The 25,677-nt window shown below is 39.2% G+C and overlaps 1 protein-coding gene across 1 annotated transcript in view; it reads right to left on the bottom strand.

Moving 5' to 3' along the window:
* Window positions 1-2,001: 2,001 nt before the first annotated feature.
* LOC131248930 (armadillo repeat-containing protein LFR) overlaps window positions 2,002-25,677 on the bottom strand; it is a 71,250-nt gene continuing 47,574 nt past the window's right edge. Inside the window, exons 3-8 of the mRNA XM_058249456.1 lie at window positions 25,142-25,284; window positions 24,777-25,030; window positions 3,577-3,682; window positions 3,354-3,492; window positions 2,728-2,855; window positions 2,002-2,456 (exon numbers count right to left, since the gene is read on the bottom strand). Coding sequence (XP_058105439.1) covers window positions 2,201-2,456; window positions 2,728-2,855; window positions 3,354-3,492; window positions 3,577-3,682; window positions 24,777-25,030; window positions 25,142-25,284 — 1,026 coding nt within the window. The 3' untranslated portion in view covers window positions 2,002-2,200. The remainder of the gene's footprint in view (window positions 2,457-2,727; window positions 2,856-3,353; window positions 3,493-3,576; window positions 3,683-24,776; window positions 25,031-25,141; window positions 25,285-25,677) is intronic.

Below are 25,677 nucleotides of genomic sequence, written 5' to 3'. Positions count from 1 at the left end.
GCAACATATGAGTAATGTTGTACCCTATTTCTGGTCATTCCTGGATAAACTAATCAAGGAGTAACATGTGTTGTTATACTAGGAAGGAATAGCATGCAGAAAGATCTTAAAGATATCCAAAGTGCTTTTTATGAAAGCACAGCTGGTGCCGAGCTAGACAGTACACATTATCTGATGACAAGGCGGCAAAGAGAAGAGGAACGGTTAGAAGAATAGAAAAAGGCAGAAGGATCTGAAAGACTGTCGTGGCAACAATTCAGCTAACATAACTGTTGAAGTAAATAAATAAATAAACCAGATGCAGAATATATATCTGCGTAGCAAAAAATCTTATACATAGAAGAGAAAATCAATAGAACAAATTCTTCTCATACCAATCAAAACATCTTTCAATTACTCTACAATTCATCTTTCCTTATCATAGCTTAACTCTTTCCTAAGAGTAGTTGTAATATCATTCGACGCTCATATACTGAACCTTTATCTTAATACAAGCAGTTGTTCATTCAGAAAAGTTTCTTGCAGTTGCACCTCGATCGATTGTGAGTATTTTCTTTTCGGTTGACGACAACCAAATATTATAAAAGTCCTTTCGTATCAAAGGAAAAGTGGAACTCATTTTTGAAGGAAGAACCCCACCCTCCAAATATCGACTGATTATTTTATAAAATAATTTGCGAGTGGTTCAATAGGCAACAGATTTGCACAAATCAAGGTCATATACGGTCGCAATCATTACATCTGCCTATATTGACACTTGGGGTCAAGTAGTTCAATTGTAATAATCCAATCGAGCTGCAGAGTCAATTCTAGCATGCATATAAACCACGCGTGACAAAAACATCCAAAACAAAAATGTGCCGAAAGGTATGATAGACATGGTCCGTCAATTTCCGTAGGCATTGAATGGATTACAAGGATCGCCCACACAAAGTGATTTATTAAAGGATGCGCAATCAAGGGTGAAATCCACATGATGTATGGTATATATCGGTGGCTGGACCATTTGTAGCATGATCAGTTTGGTCCCCGTCCATTTCCTCAGAAATTGATTAAAATATTAGAGCAGTCTAAAAGTGATTTTCTGAGAGATGGGTAATCAAGCTTGCGACCCCATGGTGACTGGTCCGTATTAATGATAGGACTTTGTAGCATGATCAATACGGACCATCCATTTCCCTACATTGAATGGATGTTCAGGATCATCAGACTTAAGTGACTTGTTACTGTGTTGGGTGATCAAGGGTAGGATGCTTGGAAGGTCGATGTCAATGATCGGACCATTTTTCCATTTGTTGTATGATCAATATGGACCTTTACAGTGGTATGTGATCCAATAATAGGACCACATGATGGATGGTCTAGATCAATGATCGGACCATCTGCTGAATGATCAATATGGGCCATTCATTTCCATAAATATTGAATGGATGGTAAAGGTCACCTGACAAAAGTGATGGGTGATCAAGGGTGGGATCCACATGACAGATGGTCTAAATCATGATCAAACCACTTGTAGCATGACAAATATGGACCATCCATTTCCTAGCCAACAAAGGTGATTTTTAAGAGGGATTGACGAACAAGGGTATGACCCACATGATGGATGGTCCAGAAGAGTGCTTGGACAGTTTTGTTCAATGATCAATACCCTTAGTGATTTCAAACTTACTAACAAAAGCAATGAAGCACGGACCAATGTCATCTGTCGTTTCTCCAAACCAACAAGATCATCTGAAACTTTGGGGTCTTTCCATGAACCGTAACCATCCAGCTCTCAGTTTAGTTGTAGCTAAAACCCAGAAAACCTTTTCTAGCACCATATACCACCAGAGGATCAATAAGCAATCAACCATTTCTAAACTGACCTCAGGTAGATTCAAGTTCATGAAGATTTTAAGTTGCTGCAAGTGAACTAAACAAATGAGATTGGTGCCATGACAACTAATAATCAAGCTAAATGCAAAGCTTTCAGTTCATATGATTACAATACACAAGGAATGAGATGAACTTCTTATCCAGATATAAAAACACAAATGTAGTTCCACTTAAGAAATTAAGAACAACATTCTTTGACAGACAGAAACACAAGTTGTTACATAAACTACAGGGAGAAAAAAATTTAAAATTTAAAATTTTTTTTTTTTTTTTTTAAAAAAAAGGACTAACCGTCCTCAGCTCATACAACTGCGTGAATTTTTCACATGCCCCAGACACCACGGGCTGTCGTCACCTTGTTGTTAGTTCTCGAAGTTAGCTCGAACAAAATCCTGGCAAAGGTGTCTGAATGTCTCCCGTCAGAGAACAGGATCTCCGCAAACGCATTCTCATAAGCTAGAAGCAGAGTCCTGTTTTGCGGCTCAGACACAAGGCTCTCTAATATCATCGCTGCTTTCCTGCAGATCTCAGGCACAGGATGCGGAGTCCTCACCACCTTTAGAAGTCTATCAATTGCCCTGAATCAAACGAGGTCACACGATCATCAAATTACAGTTCTTCCAAGCGATCAGGTAGCCAATTCAAAATGAGTTCATCTCATTTCAGTTAAATATTAGTTATGTATTAGAGAGTATGTGGGCGTCTATATACATCATCAGGATTATTTCTAATCCCTATAAAATTATCTCTATAATAAATAATTGCAATTAACTCAAATGAGATGAAGTCATTTTTAAGTGGCTACCAAACAGGCCCTTAGGGTTTGCAAAACTACGAAGAAGATCAGACCATCGTTCACTGGCAAGCTTCAGTCTGCAGTCCATGTTAACTTCAGCAAGATTATAAAGTGCCCCAACAGCTGCTGCTTGTGCATCCACCGCCGGCAAGCTCAGAAGATCAACTAAACGCCTGTAAATCTGCATTACCAGTCATGTATTTAGCTATATCCACCATCCACAACTGCAATACTGTAGAGAAGACTTTTGGGTACTGATACATCTTTAGACATACAGCACGAATTTTCATAGGCCTAAAAGACAACATGTGCTGTTCTTCCACTTCTCACACTAACTAAATGCCTTGCACCAATTTAACAAGGGAGTTCTGCTAAGGCTGCACACGCCTCATGCAGACACATGTGCTAACCCGGTACCCAAGTCGGCCATATAAGTTGTACAACAGGTGGGCCCTTAAGATAATCTGATCTGAAAATCATGCCACTCAATGGAACTTATCAGCCACACATGAATAAAAACAATTGACGGTTGTGAAAAAAAGTTGCCAACAGTACACATTCAACATACAAAGATGGTCCTCTCATCATTTTGAGTCAGGGCAGCGCAGGAGGCAGAGGTGCCTGTAGACTTAGCAAACCTCTTTATTAGAAATGGAAAATCCAGGAAAATAGTTCCAACCTGCGGAACAAAAGGTATAAGGAATGGCTCATTATCAGGGTTTATTATCAGGCGACCAAGCAATTCAGCAGCCGCACAGTGCCAAGCCTTGATTGAGGATCCCAGCATTCCCATGATGGCTTGAACTGCACCTTTCTCACTGTTCCATCAAACAATAATCAATATTCAACTTTGAAGTCAGATGATACCAAATAAAGCGACATTTCTGATTGAACCATCTTACCTTATTTTGATATAGGATGGCTTTGAGGAGCTGAAGATTCGCAGGTCCAGCAATGGTGCTAGATTGACAATCGTTTCCAGCGCATTTGTTATGAGCTCCTCATCCTCTGACCACAGAATCAAGTTAGAAATATGCCCAACAGTTTTCTATATATGTATGGGTTTTGCTAGCATGCCCACCTTCACGGGGATGTTAGCAACACCCCCAAACCTTTTAAATGGCACATGGGATTACTTATTGTCGACCCAAACCTTCATTCACAACTAGGAGCAAGCAATGGTACAAAAATCATGCCTATTGGGTGATCATAAGCTTCCAATCAATAGCATGAAAATGTACGGTTAAGATTGACTTGAGAAACAACATAGGCCTAATCATCATCTTTAAAAATGTAGTAGATAAATCCTATTTTGTATTTCTTATGGTTTTAAAGTAACACTTTGATTTGATTATTCTAACCATGTGATTTATGGCTCATAAAAATGGACAGTCATAACAAATTGGCCTCATTCAAAAGGTTAGGATAATCCGATTGGCGTGATTCTTGCACCATGGCTTGCTCCTAGTTGTATGAATGATGGTTCGGATCAACAATGGGTCACCCCATGTGCCACACGCGCTCACACACGCGCATGCACACTCGCCATCCGCCCACACCCATGCAGAGAGATATTTTCTCCTAGGAACCAGTTCTCGTGAGAACCCTTTAAGAACTCATCTCATGAGATGTGTGCAGAAAATCTGAACCATCCCCTAGATGAGTCACCTCATGAAACCCCTAGAGCCCAAAAGTAAGCCTGATCCAAAAATCAGGTGGGCCATAGCAAAGTGGGAGGGAATTCCCACCCTTGAACCGTCCACCACATGCATCACCCACACATTTCTAAAGAAGAAAGACCTTTGATGATCTCCCTTTGTGAGTTAGCAAGAATTTCCTTGTGCATTAAAAGGTGGTATTGTCTGGATAAATTAACAAGAATTAACTTTTGACCACTTTTAGCATGCAATATTGTCACTATATTCTTTGATAAAATTGGGAAGGAAATTATTGGGTCTGGATTCCATGTATGTGATGGGTCAAGGCATACATCACGTGTGGAGGGTCGAGGTGAGACACATGCAGTTCCAGCGTTTATATGGGTTCTGATTGGACTGTGGGGTCCACACATTAGACTGGGACCCACACGAGCAATTGGTTATATTGGCAATAAATGAGGCAATTTATACAGTTGGCTGCAGTAATTTAGGATAGTATGAAACTGTATGAATTTGGAGACCATACATACAGTAATGTATTGTGTGTTATAAAATTAGAGGTTTAACGTATTTCTTTCTTTTTCTTTTTCTTTTTCTTTTTTTTTTTTTTTCTTTTTTCCTTTTTTTATCGAGTTTCCTGGTTTAGAGAATCTCTTTTAGAGCAAATTGATCAGATTACGTCTGTAATAGAAAGTCGATTAGAGAGAAATGTTTAGAATGTTCTAGGAAGGATTACAGCCTATATAAAGGCATCAGCCCCAACCATATGTACTACTCTTAGTGATGGATTGAATACGAATTTTGTGCATGAACTTCCAGAACTAGTTTCTTTTTCTCCAGCATATGTCGCTCCTAGCATTAGTTGTTTCCAGACTTCATGAAGATTTTTACCACGAAAAGGTTTTGTGGATTTTTTTTTTCCCTTCTACATGAATACGATTTCATGGTCCATGAGTGTACTAGCTTTTTAACTAGTAGGATGTTTGGTCTAGCTATATAGTTTATACCAACTGTCCATATGCATTTCTTCTCTCAATTGAAGGGGAATACTTGTGAAGATTTGAATCTCACATCACTACATCAGTCAAGTCTTAGGAGTTCTCCTGTTCCCCCAAATCTATCCATATTCATGGAGCCCCAACCCTAACACTGAAATTATCCCCGAAAGCAGGTCCAGTCCCTTTAAAGCCTAAAACCCCAACACTAGCCCTATCCCACAACCAAAACCCACTACAACCCGAAGTGTAGCCCAAGAGTGAATGGTTCAACCAAACAGCTCTCCAACAGGCGAAAAGCCCCACCATAGTTGCCTAGTTCAACCAAACCTCTCTCCGAAAATGAATAGTTTGAATTAAACAAATTCACAGTTCGGTACCCCATGATTCAATGTGCGGGACCAAACTAGTTTGTTCCAGTTCAACAGAAGGTTTGACATGGATTCCGTTCAATTCACAAATCCAGTCAACCTGAATCCTTTTACAAAGAAATAAGATAGTACTGCTCCAGGATCAGTCTTGAAGCCACCATGTATATGCATGGATTTCCCTTCGATTGTCTCCAGCCACACAGTACATAAACAGAATATTATTGTAAAGTTGAGAGAAGATAAGGAACAGCCATTAATGGAAAGTTCCTTCTGGATTACGAAGAATAGGAATGCTGGCAAAGTGTGATGGTTAATATGCAGGCACTAAGATTATAAATACTGCATACAAGTAACTCAAATTAGACTGGGCTAATTGTAAACCAAAGGTTATGTACTGTGGGCCCCTATTTAGATAGACCGTAAACCAAAAGTTACACCTCAGCCTGGACGCTTATTGGACATTCAATGGACAGAGAGGATCAAGCCTCTTCTCTCTCTTCCACATCTTCTAACTCCCGCTCTTTTCTTCTATCTCCTCATTCTTCAGGCTCACATGAAAAATATTTGATAGCCTGAATTCAACGAATAAATATCCATTAATCAAAGGTTAGGATCACTCAATCGATCATTTTGAGGTGATGACCTATCCATTGTAAGTCACACAATCTGGATGGTTTGAGTTAACATGTGCCACAATTTCCAAGTTCGTTGTATCAACCATCATATATTTCAATCCAAACCATCCAGATTGTTGGGGCCATTGAAGACGGACGGATGTGCAAAAATCATACATATTAATCAATTCTAAACATCAATTGGTGAGTATCAACTAGACATCTAAAAACAAAGGAATTAAATGCTTGAAATGCAAGAAAGCAAATCAGATGGTTAACATTGTGTGATCTATGTGAATTTGGCTATACTCTCAAGATTGAGACAGCCCAGATTGTTGTGTAGATATTTCTGGTCCGTGGGCCTTCTCTCTCTGGACCATGGGCCATCTCTTATTCTCCTCTTATTTATATTATTATTTTTCTTCTTTTGTTTTTCCTATTTTGCTCTTGGTTCCAAGGGTATTTTATGTAATTTGGAAATCACTTAATGTAAATAAAAAGTGTGTTCAACATCCAGCCCTTAGTTAAGAGTTTTTTTTCTCTCCCAAAGGCTCTTTTGTCTCTGACATGGTATTAGGGTTGTACACGAGTCGAGCTAGCTCGAAAAGCTTGCTCGACTTGACTCGAGTCAGCTAGGATTGACTCACTTGAAAGGCCAACTCGAGGGGAGTCAAGCTTCTTTTCTAAAGCTCGAGTTGAGTTCGAGCCGAGTTCGACCATGGTGCATTTCAACTCGACTCGAAGCTCCAACTCGAGCTCGACTCGGCTCGAGTAATATATTTTAATATAATATATATTTATATATATATATAATATTTAACTTTAAAAAAAAAAGAAAAAAAGAAGTAAAAGTAAAAAGTAAAAAAGTAAAAAAATTACCATACCTGACCCATTCTCTCTCCCTCTCTTCTTTCCCTTACTCTTACCCTACCCAGCAGCCAACACGCCACAGTCCGCATGGCTACACCAAGCAGTCCGCCGGTCTCTCTCTCTCTCTCTCTCTCTCTCTCTCTCTCTCTCTCTCTCTCTCTCCTGAAGTCCTGATGTCTCCAAGCCAACCCGCGCGGCCACACCCAATCCCAACTCGGCAACTTCGAGCAGCCCGCACGGCCCATTCGGCCACCACAAAGCACAAAGGTAGGTGATTTTGATTAACGTTTTTTTATTTATTTATATTAATATAATGAATATATGATTATAGATTTTATTTTATTTTTTTTAATATGATTAATTAGATCGGGTTGGGCGATGATGGCCGATGGGTTGGGTCGGGTTGGGCAACAGCAACAATAGGTTGAGTTGGGTTGGGGTTTGGTCATTTGGGTCGGGTTAGGCGATGGGTTTGGGTCAGGTTGGGCACTGGGTTGAGTCGGGTTGAGGGCTGGGCTAACATATGAACAAGCTCGAGCTCGACTCGACTTGAACCACTAGCTTGACTCGAACTCGACTCGACAGCTTTGGCAAACAAGCCAAGCTTCAATGTTGACCTCGAACTCGAATACAGCATGGACGAGTCGAGCCGAGCTTGGCCCACCTCGACTCGGCTCGGCTCGATGTACAGCCCTAATGGTATTAAAGCAAGAAAGCTACTAGGGTTTTCTCCTCATCCTCCCTTCTTGATATCCCTTTCTCTTCTCTCTTTTTTTTCTTCTTTTCTCTTATTTTCTTTCTTCTCTTCAGATTTTTCACTCGATTTGAGAGTCATTGCTACCTAATCAGTGATTGAAAGTGATTAATGATGAGGAATCTTGTGGCAATTTTTTACCTAGACATTCAGTTTAACTCACAATTTTGGGGCATTTTTCTTCCAGTTTTTCAAAAACTGATTTGTGGCAGCTAGGGTTTGCTAGATTTTTTCGTTTAGACAGATTTTTTTATTTTTATTTTTTGGTTCTTTTTGTTCTAATTACAACAATTCTTTTGTGGCCAGCAATTAGGTATTTGAGATTTGTTTTTTTCTTCTTGAAGATTATCAAGATTTGCTAATATCTAGTGAATATAGCCCTAAGATCCCTTCTCCTCTGTTGGTTTGATTTGTAGCTACGAGGATTGGTTCCTTTTTGAATTATTTGGGTATCTTTTTAGACTTACCAAAAACTATAGTTGGTTATAGCCCTTTTTTTATGATTAGTGTGAAGTCTTGATATTAGTATTCTTTTAATTGTTTGGGATGAAATATGGCTCCATCATCAACATCTCCCATCAACTCCAAGATGAAAACGTTGATTGTTCATTCTAAGATTCCTGAGTAACAGATTACAACTCATAAACTCAAGTCCAGCCATTATCCTCAATGATCAAAAGTTGTTATGATACTTGTTGAGGAAAACAAAAGTTGGGATATATAGATGGCAGTATATTGACACCCAATATGACTAAATCGAACAATTTGTTAGTTATGTCCTAGTTGCTGAATTCTATAAAACCATAGGTTAGTGAATGACTTTTTCTGTTGTCCACTGTGTGAGATTTATTTGACTGCTCATGAATTACATGTTGATCAGAAAAATATTACCTGAATTTACAATTAGTTATCAAGTGATTAGTCATTTGAAACAGGAGGAGAGATCAGTGTCTAATTATTATACTAAGATGTGTTGTTTGTGGCAGGAATGGTTTTTCATGGATGTATCTTCAATTTCTTTGTTCTACAGACGTAGAGGCATATTTAAAAATTTAAATTAAAAAAAAAAAAAAAAAAAAAAAGGTGATGAGAAGAAAAAGACATTTGAATTATTGGTAGGTCTTAATTCTGAGTTTGAGCATATCCTAGCTCATACTTCACTTAACAACATATATGCTTGCTTTTACGAGACAAGAAGCATCGTGTAGCTATGAGATCAATTGTGATTGAGATATCTGCCCCAGTGACAGGATTCAGGAATTTTGATAATTGTTGTGAGGTAGAGGTACAGGAAAAGAAGGTTATGGTGGTGGCCAAGGTCATGGATGTGGTGCGGATCGTTTGTGCACCCATTTCGGTATATATGGACATTGTTGATTATTGTTGGGTCTATGATCGACCTCAAAACTGAGACATTTTGTAACTAAAGATGGTAAGGACTCTCAGGACACCGTTAGGGACGTTGTACCATTGCCAATTAACCTGTGATTCCATTACCTAGTGATGTAGCTCATTTCTTGAAAAGTGAGCATAAGACCTTACTAAGCAGTCTCTTCGTCTACATCTTTGGCTCAGGCGGGAAATACTTTCACAGCCTTTCACACTACATCTGCATGAAGTACTTGAGTAATTGATTCGGGGTTACTAATCACATGACAAATACATCCAGTTCTTTTTCTTCATTTACCCACCAATCATAATTTAAGTCAAGTGAAATTAGCAAATGTTACCCCAACGCCTATTGGGTGAAGGGGTACTATTTCCGTTTCACCATCATTCGCCTTGTCACTTTATTAGTTCTTAATATTACTTATAACTTGTTTTATATCAGTCAGATTACAAAAGACCTAAATTGTAATGGAACATTTTTTCCTAATCATTGTGTCTTTCAGGATCTAAGACGGAGAAGCCGCTTGGTGGTGGACATGAGAAGTATGGATTATACGTTCTTCATTCGAATTTTTTAAATTACTTTAGTGGGTATCTTAGTATCAAAAGGGAAAAACTTTACATCTGACATTATCGGTTTGGTCATCCTTCTAATTTAGTTTTACAGTCTTTATTGCCCCAGTCAATTGAGTTCAGTGATCTCAAGAATTTACAATGTGAAACTTGTGTTTAGCCAAACATCACAAGTCTATTTATCCTCCTGCAAAGAGAGTCTACCTGAAAATTTTCTCCAGTTCATTATGATGTATGGGATCCAATTCTTCTTGCTTCTAATGGATTTAAGTATTCTCTTTAATTTATGATGCTTCTCGTGTGACGCGGATTTATTTGATGAAAAACAAATTGAAGTTGGCTCCATTTTCAAAGTGTTTCATACTTGGGTTAAAAATCAATTTAATACAAATATTAGTACTCTTCGTACAGATAACGCAAAGAACATGCTATGATTTCTTATTTTCAGGATTATGGTATTAATTCCCATATTACTTGTGCATATGCTCTATAGCAAAATGAAATTGTTAAAAGAAAGAACAGGCACCTCATAAAAGTTACTCATGCTCTTCTTATTAACATGTTTATTCCTAAATCTTTTTAGCTAAATGATGTCCTTATTACATGTTATATGATTAATCGTTTGCCTACTAAGGTTCCTTCTTGTCAATCTCCTATAAAATATCTTCAGCATTCTATCATATCCTTAAAATCCGATTGCAGGTCTTTGGGTGTGTTTGTCATACCTATATATTGCTTTAAATAGCATATGTTATGTAGCATGTAGCTTACACCATGTAACACATCTTAGCCTTAACGCTACATAATGCAGGGGCATTTTCACACCGGGCTCAAGTGGGGTGGCCTGTGGGATGCAGGAGCACACTCGAGGTGGGCAGCTCGTGTGAGGCGGGTGGCTCGTGTAACGTAGTACTCATGTGATGTGGGGCCCATGAGGGGGTTCAGCCGAGGTCCTAACCCATGGGATGTGGGCTCTGAGCTATGAGATAAAGGGATTGATTCGCCATGTTCTATTAGTTCAAGCTTTTAGAGCAAGGGCTTAATTGTCCTGCATCAAAATGGTATTAGAGCGGGAGTTCTCGTGTTCGAGACTCCTCACCAGGGGTGATTAATGCAAAGGCATTTTCACACCAGGCTCGAGTTGGGTGGCCTGTGGGATGCAAGGGCACACTCAAGGTGAGTGGCCTGTGTAAGGCAGGTGGCTCATATGAGGCGATACCCATGTGATGTGGGGCCCATGAGAGGGATTCGGTTGAGGTCCTAATCCATGGGATGTGGGGCCTGGGCTATGAGATAAAAGGGATTGATTCACCATGCTCTATTAGTTTGAGCTTTTAGAGCAAATGGTTAATTATCCTACATCACTACATAGCTCATACAAAAAGTTTAAGTCACATGTAACCTACGCTATGCAACTTGCATTGCAAGTTATTTTTCATTAAAACATAAATCAATTAATGTTTTCGATGATTTGTTACATTTCTATTTTTCAACAAAAATTAGTTAATCTTTTCAGCAATTTTGTGAAAATAATAAAATCAATAGTATTAAACCAATTCTGTTACTCTTTATAGTTGATCTTTCCCTATTTTTCTTATTATTTTAGGTTATGTTTTGTTGCACTAAATATCATGAAATTTCATGATATTTGTTGTGACCGAGCACAACCTTAAATTAAAATCTAGAAATAGCATGTAGCTTACCCTACTTGCTTTGTAGCTTACGCCTCACACTTCTGAGGAGTGAATGCTAAGCTACACACTATTCACTAGTTAAAACACTGGTCTTTTTTTTTTTGACACAACAACAAATTTATTAAGAAATCGGCCGAAAGGCAAGAAAAGAATACAACCCAATTTATTATTTTAAAAAAAAAAAAAACACAAAAAGGTTTTCAGCCTTAGCTGCATTTACATAAATGGCCCAACCCAAAACACGACCCTTAACTTTCCTAATAACCTCTTTCATAGAAGTGCTCTCATTCCGAAAGCAATGGCCATTCCGAGCTCCCCAAATAGCCCAAAAAAGCCATGATGATCAACCTCCACATAACTTTCCCAGATTTTCCTACTCCCCCATGCCAAGCCCACAAAAGGTCTCACTGTCTTTAGCATCAAGCAATCGGTATGAAGCAAAAATAGGAATTGCACCCAAACTTTAATGATCAACCTTTTGCAAACATTGGTCTATAATATTGATCCTCATTGAAATAAATTGTTAAATCAGGCCATTAAATGTTTTTTTTATAATCGTCTTCACAAAGCGAGTATAAGTGTTTTGATCTGGTCACTTAAAAGCGTTATCTCCATGAATGTTGAGTTTTTTTAAGATGCTCCATATTTTCTATAGGTCAAGGGGAGCAAAATTCTATGGTCCTTCCTGTTCCTATTCTTGAGTTTGGTTTGATTGCTTTTGTTTCTTTTAAACCTAAAAGTGTTAAAGATGGGGTTATTTCTGATTCACAATCGACTAAGCCTAACTTGAAAGCGTACAAGTATAAAGCAACAAATGTTCGTATTCCAATTCTTCCTCAAGTCACCAAGGAGGATGCATCTTTGGTGACAATTACTGATAGGGATCCTGACAGAGCCTATTTATATTGATCCATATTTAGACTCATCCTTGGATTTGCTTGTTGCTATCAGAAAAGCCAAAAGATTGTACTTCTCATGCTATTAAACATTTTGTGTCCTATCATTCTATCTCCAACTCGCTACACTTTTGTTTCTACCCCTGAGTGTTCGTCTTCCACCATTCTTAAAAATCTTAAAAGGTTCTTAAGGCGACAAGCTATGGAGGAGGAGATGGCTGCCCTTGAGAGGAATCAAAAATGGGAGATGATTGATTTACCAATTGGGAAGAATCCAGTGGGTTGTCATTGAGTGTATGCTCTTATGTAAAACCTTGATCGGAGTATAACTCAAAAAAGCATGTCTTGTAGCTAAAGCATTTACGCAAATATATGATGAGGATTATTCTGCGATTTTTGCTCTTGTTGCTAAGATGAATTCAGTACAAATGATAATCTCTTGTTGCCAATTTAAATTGACCATTACACTAATTAGATGTTAAGAATGCCTTTTTGAATGGTGATCCGACCGAGGAAAGTTATAGCTTCTCTCTTTGGTTTTGCTAAAAAAGAAGATAAAAGAAAGGTACGTCGTCTTAAGAAGGTTATATATAGTTTGAAATAAGTTCCTCGAGCCTAATTTGAGAAGTTTACCAGGGCCCTAATTCGTATCGAATTACTCGCATTGACTCTAACTATCTTGTATTTGTCAAGCGGCATGTACAGGTATCATCATTTTAGGCATGTGACTAGATGATATCATTGTTACAAGTCATGGTGCTAGTGCAATTTTTGAGTTGAAATCTCAACAAGGATTTTTAGATCAAAGATTTAGGACCGCTAAAATACTTTCTTGGAATTCAAGTCTTTTGTTTTAAGAAGGGGCATTGTTATTGTCTCAACAAAAATATGTCCTTGATTTATTGGTGTCAAACCTACTAATTTACCATTAGAGATTAATAAGAAGACTTGGGATGATAATGGGAAACTTAATGATCCTCATATTTATCAGTGTTTCATTGGTCGGTTGATATATTCAACTATTAATTACCCAGATTTATCTCATACAGTGAGTTTGGTTAGCTAATTCATGCATACTCCTTGATCTAGTCACCTTAAGGCAGTTCATCATATCTTAAACTACATTAATTCTTCTTCAGGACGTGACATTCTATTTAGTTGTCATAATAATTATGATATTAAAGGCCATTCTTATGCAAATTGGGCATCTTTTTTAGGAAAGTAAGTTGATTGAGTGATCTTAACCATCCATTGATGGCTGTCAAAATGGATGGTTGACATAAAACAGTCAAATGTGAACAATCAATAATCAAAATCCGATTATAAAATCATTGTACCAAGCAGATGAGGCACCACAAAGGGACCCACAATGCGGACGGTCTGCATTTTGATCCACGCATGCCAATATATAAGAGACAGACACTACATAAAAGATGGGATTACTCTCAAGAAGTCTAGCACTCTAATCCTTGAAATTACTGAGGAAAACTTTTTGATGTAAGACAATTAACCACTTGCTTTAAAAGCTCAAACTGTTAGAACATGGCGAATTAATCCTTTTATCTCATAGCCCAGGCCCCACATCTCACGGGTTAGGACCTCGGCTGAACCCCCCTCGTGGGCCCAAATCACATGGGTACCACCTCACACGGGCCGCCCACCCTGTGTCCCCGCATCCCACAGGCTACCTCACTCGAGCTCGGTGTGAGATGCACTAATTACCCCCGGTGAGGAGCCTCGAACACGAGACCTCCCCCGTAGGCCTCGCCCACCCCAAGTATGCCCCTGCATCCCACAAGCGACCCCACTCGAGCCCAGTATGAAAATGCCCCTGCATTAATCACCCCTGCTGTGGAGTCTGGAACACGAGACCTCCCGCTCTGACACCAACTTGATGAAGGACAATTATCCACTTGCTCTAAAAGCTCGAACTGTTAGAACATGGCGAATTAATCCCTTTATCTCATAGCCCAAGCCCCACATCTCATGGGTTAAGACCTCGGCCGAACCCCCCTCGTGATCTACAAATCACATGAGTCTCGCCTCACACGAGCCACTCACCTCACACGGGCCGCCCACCCCAAGTGTGTCCCTGCATCCCACAGGCTACCCCACTTGAGCCCGATGTAAAATGCGTATTAATCACGCCCAGTGAGGAGTCTCGAATATGAGACCTCCCTCGTGGGCCCCAAATCACATGAGTCACCCACCCCGAGTGTGTCCCTACATCCCACAGGTAACCCCACTCGAGCCCGATGTGAAAATGCCCCTGCATTAATCACCCCCGATGAAGAGTCTTGAACACAAGATCTCCCTCTCTAATACCAATTTGATGCAGGACAATTAACCAATTGCTCCAAAAGCTCGAACTATTAGAGCATGACGAATTAATCCTTTTATCTCATTGCTCAGGCCCCACACCTCATGGGTTGGGACCTCGGCCGAACCCCCCTCGTGGGCCCCAAATCACACAGGTACCGCCTCACACGGGCCGCTCACCCCGAGTGTGTCCCCGTATCCCATAGGCTACCCCACTTGAGCCCAACGTGAAATGCAAATTAATCACCCCTGGTGAGGAGTCTCAAACACGAGACCTCTCCCGTGGTCCTCGCCCACCCCGAGTGTGCCCCTGCATCCCACAAGCGACCCCACTCGAGCCCAGTGTAAAAATGTCCCTGCATTACAAAAGTTCTATGACCTATTTAAAAAGGCTATTGCCTTCCATACCATGTTCCCGTAATAATGTAACGAGGAAAACTATATTCATCTGAGCAATCTAATTCCAACTCCCCCTTGATCTTTCAGCTTGCACACTTTCCCCTTGATCATCAAAAGGAATTTGTGCTTTTCCTTTCCTCCAGCCAATGAAATTCTATTTATTCACTCCAGCATTCAAATGACACTTGTAGGGCACTATAATAGAGACATAGTAGACATGCATGCTAGCTAATGGCACTTTGATGGAATAATACTTCCCCCCATTGAAAGATGTCTTCTTTTCCAACTTGATAACATTGTCTCAACCCTTTCCATAACAGCATACCGAACATGTTTTGGGGTCTTCTCAATACATAGTGGTACACCAAGATACTTGAGCGAAGTTTTCCCACTTTACATCAAACTTGTGAGCAAAGATGTCCACTTCTCTCTCCTAAATAACCCCGAAGTCTCACTCTTTTAGATGATAATTTAAGGGCAAAAACCATATTGAAATATCTCACAATTTTCCTCAAATTTTAAACTTTAACTAGAACCACAAAACCACACCATCTACAAATTGAAAATGTGAAATCTAAAAGTAAGCATTTTCCACATAAAAACAACTTACTAGTTAGAGGTGGGCATGAGAGGACTCGATCCGGATAACTCGACTCGTCTGACTCGACCTGAACCAAATGGGTGAGTCGGTCCAAATCGAGTAGGCTTCGCCCAAATCCGAACTCAAACCGAGTCAAATTCGAGTTACCTAGTAACTTGACCCGACTCGACCCGAAACTCGATCCGGTTAGACCCGACTCAATTCGAAACCCAACTCTCTAACCCTACCCTGACCCGATCCCAAACTCTCTCCCCCTCCGTCATCCTCCTCATCTTCCAAGCCCGGCCTCTCTCTCTCCCTCCCTCATCCTCCTCATCTTCCAAGCCCGACAACCACCCACCACCATCACCCTCCTCCTCCTCCTCCTCCTCCTCCTCTCTCTCCTCTCCACTCTCTCGGTCTCTTCCTCCCTCTTCTCTCAATCTGACTCGGTAATTCTAACCAGATCAGACTCTGTCCGGATCAGTCCGGGCTAGACTGGACTTAGATCAAGTCAGGCATGCTGGACTTGGTATCGAGTTGGATCAAGTTCGAGCCAGGCCTATTTCAAAACTGGATTGAGTCGAGTCATCCCTAACTTGCTCCGACTCGACTCGATGCCCAGCTCTCTTACCAGTTCCGAACCCAACCTCATTCACCATTGTTAACATCCCTCTGAGAGCTTCCGCCACTGTGATTAAAAAGGAAGAAGAAGAAGAAGAGAGATAAATGATCTCCTTGCTGACGCAGGGATGAACATAATGAGGTCGATCACCGTCTTCCTCAAGGATAACTACTCCGAATCCACGGAGCTTCTCTGGACTCCTCACAAAGACTTCTCAAATCCACAAGGAAAAAGCAAGAAAAAATAGAAATAAATTCTAAAAAATTCGTAAATTGATTGATTGTCTAATGTGTATGTATCCCTGTTACACCATTAATATAGAAAAACAAAACAAAATTCGTATTTGCCCTAACTCTAATAAAAATCCTGATTCTAATAAAACTCTTCTAAAGCCTAATTTCTAAAAATAAAAATTCCAAATAAACTTTTACTAGAAGAGTCCTAACATGATTACAAGTTATTCCTAACAAAGAAGAAAATCTAAAACTCTAAAAATAAAAAATATTAAAACTTTGGAATTACTAAAAATAGTAATTTTTTCTTAAAATTCGTTTTTGAGCTGAAAGCGCGCGTTTTCTAACGAAACGGACAGATGCGACCCACAACAACTCGAATGGCCCATTTCAGTGAAGATTGATAGGTTGTGTGTCCCGTAGCGATACCCGGATCAAAAGTTATGATCAATTTACGGTCCACCTTTTGGCCCAGCCATGCTAGGAATGTATCTGTGACACATTCTACATCACTTGTCGAACTCCCTTAGAACTTCTAAAGAATCCCTTGGGCATCCCATTAACTAGAACCAAAACTATGAGCCAAGCTTACACACATTTGCATCCAGCTTCCCCATCTAACATCGAATCCAAGATGGCTCAATGTGTAGTTTAGGAATTCCCAGTCCATGCATTCCCTTTTACAGATCTAATTTGAACAAGATGACCTGTCTTCCAGATTTGCACCTAGAATCAAAACACGTGAGCTATGAGCAGACCGTTAGGAATCTGTCTTCCAAAAACAGAAGCTACTTGGGATTTAGAAATCATTTTATTGCAGAACTTTTCTTAATCTCATTGCCATGATTTTCACTATGATCTTGTAGGGGTTGCTGATAAGATTACCAGTATGTAATCTTTGATGCTTAATGCTCTCTTTCTTGGGGATAAGAGCAATAAAGGATGCTCCCAAATCTTTGGAAAGCCTCCCATGTTCATAGAGTTTTGTCATAAAGCTCATTAAGTCAATTTCACTTCTTCCCAGAAAACTTGGCAAAAATGCATGGGGTAAACCATCCAGATCTGGAGATCTCTCTTTCTAGCTCCCAAATTGCCTCCTTGACTTCCTTTTTTTCAAATGCCTTCTCAACCAATCAGCTTCCTCATCATTAATTTGATTGAAATCAAGGTTGTCCAACCTTGCCCTGTTTCAATCTTCCACTGTCAGCTGCTTAGAGTAAAATTTCACTACAGCATCACAGATTTTTAATCACTTAGACATCCTTAACATCAACCATAATGCTATTAATGCCATTGCTTCTTCTCCTGGCATTAGCCATGCCCTGCAAGAACTAGGTGTTCTACCCCTCTTTTAGACATAGAGCTCTAAATCTCTGCCCCCTTTTGATTACTTCCTCTTTAGCTTCTTTTTTTTTTTTTTTCTAATTCTCGCCTTAGTGATTTCCTCTTATTACATTCTTCTACATTAAGCAACCCTTCTTTCTGTCAAGATACTGGGTTTGAGACAGAATTTTGGTCTTTGTCATCTCAACCTTCTCAAAATGCCCCATCTTCCATTCCTTAATTTTCATTTTAACATTCTTAATTTTACCATCAAACAACGGATAGCACAACCTTCCACCTAAAATGAGCTCCACTATTCCTTCACTTTCTCTTGGAAGCACTCTTCTTCAAGCAATACGAGCTCAAATATGCCAGTGATCTCATACAGGACAGTGACCTCATACAGGACAAAGGAGAACCATCTGAGACACAATAGGAGTGGAATGCCAAGACTCCATACCAGAGTCAAGGACAGGAGGACAGTGATCTCATGCAGGGAGAGGGAAAACCATCTGAGACACCTGATATAAATCTTCCCAATCGATCAAAGCCAAGAATTTGTCAATGCGGTTGAGAATCGTTTGTGCTCGATTGTTGGTCCAAGTATATTTGCTTCCCCCAAAAGGAAATCAATCAGCATATGTTTTCTAATCGAACAGCTGAAGTCCTAAATCTGGCTCATGATCCTACATCCATTCTTTTCTGATGGGAATCAAACGACAACGAAATTATCCACCATACATCACAGAAAGTGCCATCTGTTTCGAATGTTATCCAATTTCTCTCAGAATACTTGGCGCAGAGTCATTCAGCCCATACACAGACAAGAATACCAAATGAGATCCATTTTCAAAATCTTTCAACAAAACAAAGATCAAGAATGACCCCCACCAAGAATCCACATTCTCAAGGAATATCCAATTCCAGATTACTACAATGCCACCTAATGCTCCCACAAATCTAAGGAGACCCACTCCAAGCGAAGATTACCCCATCTTGAAGATATCATAAACAAATTCATAGCCTGATGTTTAGTCTCCCGAAGGGCCATGATGTGAGCCTTCTAGTTTTACCAAACTACTATTAGCTGACCCTTTTCTACCAAGGTATTCTATAACGGTAACAGTAGCCATAACAGCCACTGCCATTACCGTTATCATACTGGACATAACAGCTGTTATGGCTTTAAAAAATAATAATAATAATAAACTATTTTGGCCCCATAACCGACCATTATGGATCCATTACAGCCTTACAGGTCAATTACATAACAGTTGTTATGTTACTGTTTTGGAATACCTTGTTTTCTACAGGCATACTAGCCCATGCACGCTCCATCACAAAATCTTCATAAAGAACCATCTGTGATCACCCCAATCCCTGGGCCTTTGAGAGCTTCTACTTCCAGCCCTCCCTGCCCATGTGTCCCACTCCCTCTGTAGTATTTAACAAAACCTCCGATCTCCATTGATAAAAAAATAAGCAAATTAAATTAAGAAGTAAGAACCCCTCATCTTAATAAGAGGATTTTCACGAACTTCACAACAGTACTTGTGACTCTCCAACTGTTTATGGGACATGTTCCTACCCACTACCCAATGTAAATCTTAACTGCTTTCAATATCTAGTAGATCCCATAAATTCCCATGAGATGCCAAAGAAACACCAGATGATTCGCTATCACTATAATGTCTAGCACTTAGGTTCGGAATGGGCCAGGTATGGTTCAGGCCAAGCTAGGCTCAGGCCCAGCCCAACACTTGAGACTTGAGGCCTGAGCCCAGCCTGACCAAGCATGGACCTAGCAGAGCAGGCCCAGGCACAAGCTGGAAAAAAAAAAAAAAATTTGCCTGGGCCCAGACACGGCCCAGCCAGAAATTTTATAAAATTCCCTATTTCCCACTTGAATGTGCCTAATCCATCTATTAATCAAGTAGGTTACACATGCACGGAGAAATAGAGATTTTACAACAATGAAAGTAACCGTCAATGTTCAAGATAGATAGATTGCCTGAGGATTGGAATGGCATATTTGTGAACATGACACATGTACAGATAGAGTCGGGTTGGACCGAGCTGGGTCAAGCTAAAATGACTTGAGCCCAAGCCTGAACCGAAAATTGATCGGGCCATGCATGCTAGGTCCAACCAGCCCAAAGGTCAGGCCCGTCGGGTCAGGCAGGCTACGTGGCCCATTGCAACCGTTGCTAGCACTTCAAAATAATAAACAAGAACTTCCAAAATTGTTGCATGACAATGAACAAGAATAAATATTCAAGTCATCATGATTTAAGGGCACGTAACTCGTAGACTACTAAAAATGTCATGGGCATCAGAAAGTGGGAACCAATGTTAAAGCCATAAGCTTGGGTAGCTACAAATTGAGAATGGACTGGACATTGGTAACCTATGAAAGTCATGGAAACATAGACAGCTAATTGATTGTCTCAATCAAAGACAATTAAAAACCCTGGAGATAACCTTGAAAACATATAAGATATAACTTTTCTCCAGTATGGCTGTCTATTGATAGAATGGGCTACTTATGTAGATTGCTTGTAGGGCTGTGATCTTAGCTTTATTGGAGTTTAGAGAGTCTGCATTCTCAGCGGACTCTTATCTCCTTTTTGTATTTTTCTGTTTTCTTAATACAATAGTCATCTTTCAAAAAAAAAAAAAAAACTTTTCACCAGTATGGCTGTCTATTTGAATACTTAATCTCAAGAATCCGAACAAAGACTGCTAGTGAACTACTTGTATTGAACGAGGTCTCAAAGGCGAGGCCAGGACATTATATGTATGCAATATCTTTAGGCAATAATTACTTGGAACTTTAGGATAGTTTGATTATTTCCTAAAGGCCTCTTGGGATATACCCCAAATCAGGTTTCGGTGATGCACATGTGGAACAAAAGTTTATCCATTTCAAAAGCACGTTTAGGGTAGTGTGGAAAACTAGAACTAGAGTAGATGGAATCCGTTACTTCTGCCTTTGTCACCCCAAATCAGTTGTCGATGTGTTTCAGGTACTATTCTGCCCAAAACAAAAACCTGAAACACGGTGAAACTGATTTGGCCAGAAGCATGATCTCAGAATCAGTTAGAGGTATATACATAGGCATTCGGCATATGGCAAAAATACGATAACAGAAGTTTGAGTATTATTCGCTGTAAACACTAAAGAATACAGTTAGTAATTCAGCCATAAAAAACGTAAATGCCAAAAAGCCAGAGATGGATATGTTCGGATACAGTATGGTTTGACATGAAAGTTTGCCATCGAAAATCCAGACACACGCACACACAAATAAAAAATAAAAAATAATCATGATAATAAGCACATGATGGTTTTGCACAACTAAAAATGATGGTTACTCTTCAAACTTACACGTGAAATAGTTGTACCACAGTATAACTTTCCAAATTCCGGACCCAATAACAAATGAAGCGTAACTCAAAAATTACATAGAGAATTTGATAGTAACAAACTCATTTCACCTGTAGAATTTGGACTCCTCATTAATCTCCATTCAAGAATCCATTTGATAGCCATCACTTTGATGGTTAGGACCTTAGTATTGCTTTATTACTGTCATTTTACATAAATAATAGTAAATTTTACCAAAAACTACCTAATTAATAAAGAATTCACGTTCCACTACCATTTTCAAAAAGGTTTTCAATAAGCTACCTCATTAATCTTAGCAATAATGATTAGAGTACCTTCCGTTATTTCCAATCGTGTCATCCAGCTAAATTACGGATGGAGCTAAGTTTTAGGCCCTAGGCCCAACAGAGGGTGACGCACCTGGTGGTTGAGGTGTAAACATCGGGGGAGGGGGGCCCACCCAAACTGCCGACCCCTTTGCTCGCACTATTGACCCAAGTCATCATTAAGAAATCTAAGGGAAGGTAAGGTACACTAATGATAATTACTTAGGGCCCGTTTGGTAGCTTGTATTTGGAATGTATTAGATTCCAAATCACAAATCAAGGTGATTCTGAATCCTCAGTTGTGTTTGGTAGCTTGTAATCGAAATGCACTAGAATCTAAAAATAGAAATGCATTGAAACTTTGTAATATATTTACAAGAATTTGAATGTGATTACTAATCAACTTTAATATCCCTAATTAGTATGCATATATAATATATGACAGAATGATTGTAATAAGCACATGGAAATATATGCTTTTGGCCAAAAACGAAAAAAATCCTAGCCTTAGGTGGGGCACAAGCATACGATCACAAATGAGTGACTCGCCAACATTTTTTAACCATTGATTTACATGGCCAATGTTCAGACTATTTGGATAATTCTATTGATGTAATTTAGTGATGCAACCAATAATTTGATTGTTTTAGGGTATCACTAGTGTGTCGCAAGGTAATTTTAGTGATGCAACCAACAATTTGATTGTTTTGGGGTATCATTGGTGTGTCACATGTACAATAGATTAGTAGCCAAGGACACTCTTGTTACACATACGAATCTCCAACCTTTAAAATGGAGCCAAAAAAGGCATGTGGTTCCAAATCACAACAACAGGGAGATATTTCAAAACACAGCAAAACTGTGTATTTTAATACCTTCAATTCCAAATGCCTCCCAATCCATACTGCTAAACGAATTTTGGATTTCGAATGCACTCAAATCCACACTGCAAAACAAACCCTTAGGGGTCATTTGGCACCACAGATTTGGGGTGATTTGAGGGTATTTCGAATCCATCGGTCGTTTGGCAAAGTGGATTAGAGGGTATTCCGAATTTAGGGGTTTTCAAATCCTCACTCTTGGTGAGTTTTGCATTCCTGCCCTTTTGCTTGGATTACCAATCTTTTTTTTCTTTTTTGTTTTTGCTCATTTTTAAAGGCAGGAGAGTCACATGTTTAACACGTGTCACTAAGCTACAGCTATTGGTACACATGGCCTGTTAATGATGTCCCAAAACAATCTAATTATCAACTGTATCACTAAAATTACGTCAATAGAATGATTTGAGTAGTCCAAACATTGGCGATGTAAATCAACGATTAAAAAAACGTTGGTTAGTCGCTCGGTTGTGATCCTATGCTTGTGGCCCATCCAAGGCTTCGAATTTGATCTTTTTTTGCCAACATATATATTCCAATGGGCTTATTACAATCATTACATCAAATATCACATATTTATACCAATTAGAGATATTAAAGTTGATTTAGTAATTAAATTCAAACTCATGTAAATATACTACATAATTTAAGTGATAGCTATTTTTGGATTAGAGTTAGAGGGGATTCTAAATCCATAGTGCAAACCACAATCGGAGAATTCTGAATCGAAGGTACTCCAAATCTAGGGGATTTCCAATCTAGGTATTCCGAATCCACAATGCCAAACAAGGCCTTAGATTAATAAGGTAGCATATTGAAAACCTTTTTGAAAAAGGTACCAGAATGCAAATTCTATATTAAGTAGGTAGTTTTCAATAAAATCCCCTAAATAATACATAATTCACATTTAACCGTTCAAATTGAGATGCATCATCAACCAAAAAAATACCAATTTGCTTACATAATTAATTTGTTTCTGTCCACTGGGTGGTGAGCTAAAAATAGCCAAAATTACTACTTCAAAATTTTAAGTTGACAAAAAAAGGAAAATTGGAGTTAAAATTGTTCAAACAATCTGATTTTTGGGGTAGCGCCATTCTATAGTAGCTCCCACAATTTGGATGGTTTATTCTAAGTTAATGCATCCTACGTATCAATTTTTTCAGTTCATGTGTATCAACAATCACACTCTACCGGAGTACTTTTCAGCCGTTGCTTGCTGGGCTATTCCTTTTAGCTTTCTCCCCCTCAAAAAAGTTTGGAGGTCTCGGATCCTGGTTAAATAACCACAATAACCCTTGGGAGCAAAAATATTTGACACTCAGAGTGTGACAAACAATAGTCAAACACATAGAAATTGCATATTGTTGGTGTTATGTGCACGTGGAACTGGGCCCACATGCACGAAACATTGACACATATCATGTATAAGTATTTCAAATTATGTTGTATACATTATGAGTCCCCATTTGTATTATGCTTATTTGATTATTTAACTATCAGACTTGTGAAAATCTATTTGGTGATGAAAACAAAAATAATAATAATAACAATCTGATGATCATATTTCAACTAACAAATTTCCAAGAATCCTACGTTAGCATTGCTCACCAATCTGATTTTGGGACTTCCAGAATGGTTTAATTTGAGTTAATGCATGCCATGTGCACATTTTTTTAGGGCGTGTGTATCATCTGTAGTATCAAAAACATTTTTGCTTTTCGAAGGGGAGAGAGAGAGAGAGAGAGAGAGAGAGAGAGAGAGAGTAGCAGAGGCAGGGAGCTATGAGCAACCACAGACGGACAGACTGCCATTGGATTCAATGAGGTTGGGGCCAGTGGATGGCATACAAAGGAAAGGCAGAATGCGCCCATTTGCTTAGCCATTTTTGTATATTAGGTCAGGGTTTTTTTAAACAAGACGTTTTATAGATGAATGTGTATAAAACGCATATTATACATGTTTTATACACCACATATCATACATAAGGGCATTAATCCGTATCTTTGGAATTACACAGAATATTAAACGTTTTTACAAAAATACAGTAAATACAGATATAATACGCACATTTGCTAATTATGGGTACATCTAGAAGTACCATAAATTCAGAAGAGATGCAACATTTGAGAAACAATATTTCATATACCTAAGAAATGAATCTTAGCTCCTGAAGAAAGAGACGGAACAGAGAAAGTAGGCCAGAGCCGTTCTCACCAGTATTTTGATCTTCTATGCACTGGAACACTGTTTCCAGGCAATGCCTATGTTGTGCCATAATCACCTCATTGTCTGGCATGAAAGAGAAGTTGCGTATGATATTCGAAGCGGCAACAGCACACACATGCTTTTCTGCTCGTCCTTCTTCATCCACATTAAAAAGACCATCTTCATCATACCACCACTCCAACGAACGATTCTTAGAGCCCTTACTTACCGAGTTCTCTGAATTGGACAAGCTGGTTACAGAGCTGCCAAAGAAGAAAAACCTGTCTTCAGGGTCCTGACTTGGAATTTAAAAAGCATGCCATTTGCAGATTGGCAATCCACGTAAAAGAAGAGAAGAAATCATGTTAGATTACCTGTGGTGGGAGAGAGGATGGTCTGGGCCCTTCGTCTCATACTCATTCCCAAACCCTGTAACTACAGAATTCTCACCCAACAATCTGACCCTGGGTGGCTTTGTGGTGTCTTTAGGAAAAGCAATGTCACGCCAGTCATCAACCTGTCTTGCAACAATGTTGTTTTGTTGTATCGAAATGAATTGGCAATGCAGAAATTGAGTTCCAGAAAGACCAATAGAGTAGGTGAAGAAGTTTCAAAGTTAACAAATGGAATGCCCTTAAAAGCTTCTTAGTACAAGAATTATCATGTCCTGCTACACCATGACATGAAGAGGGTCTCAATAACACCCATTCCATAAAAGTGGATACCATGGCTCACCTATCTAGACCATTGATCTGATGGGTATTCAGAGTCAACAGGGAGGCCTAAAAGTCCTCCTTGATAGGAAGATCCTAACCTCCCAACCAGTGGCATACAAATAGAGGTTATATATATATATATATATATATATATATATACAGCAGTTGCCTGGGGCAAAAGGACAAAGATTGGA

The sequence above is a fragment of the Magnolia sinica genome, chromosome 6, assembly GCF_029962835.1.
Source record: "Magnolia sinica isolate HGM2019 chromosome 6, MsV1, whole genome shotgun sequence".
Taxonomy (NCBI): Eukaryota; Viridiplantae; Streptophyta; class Magnoliopsida; order Magnoliales; family Magnoliaceae; genus Magnolia; species Magnolia sinica.
This window is presented reverse-complemented; position numbering and strand designations above follow the sequence as displayed.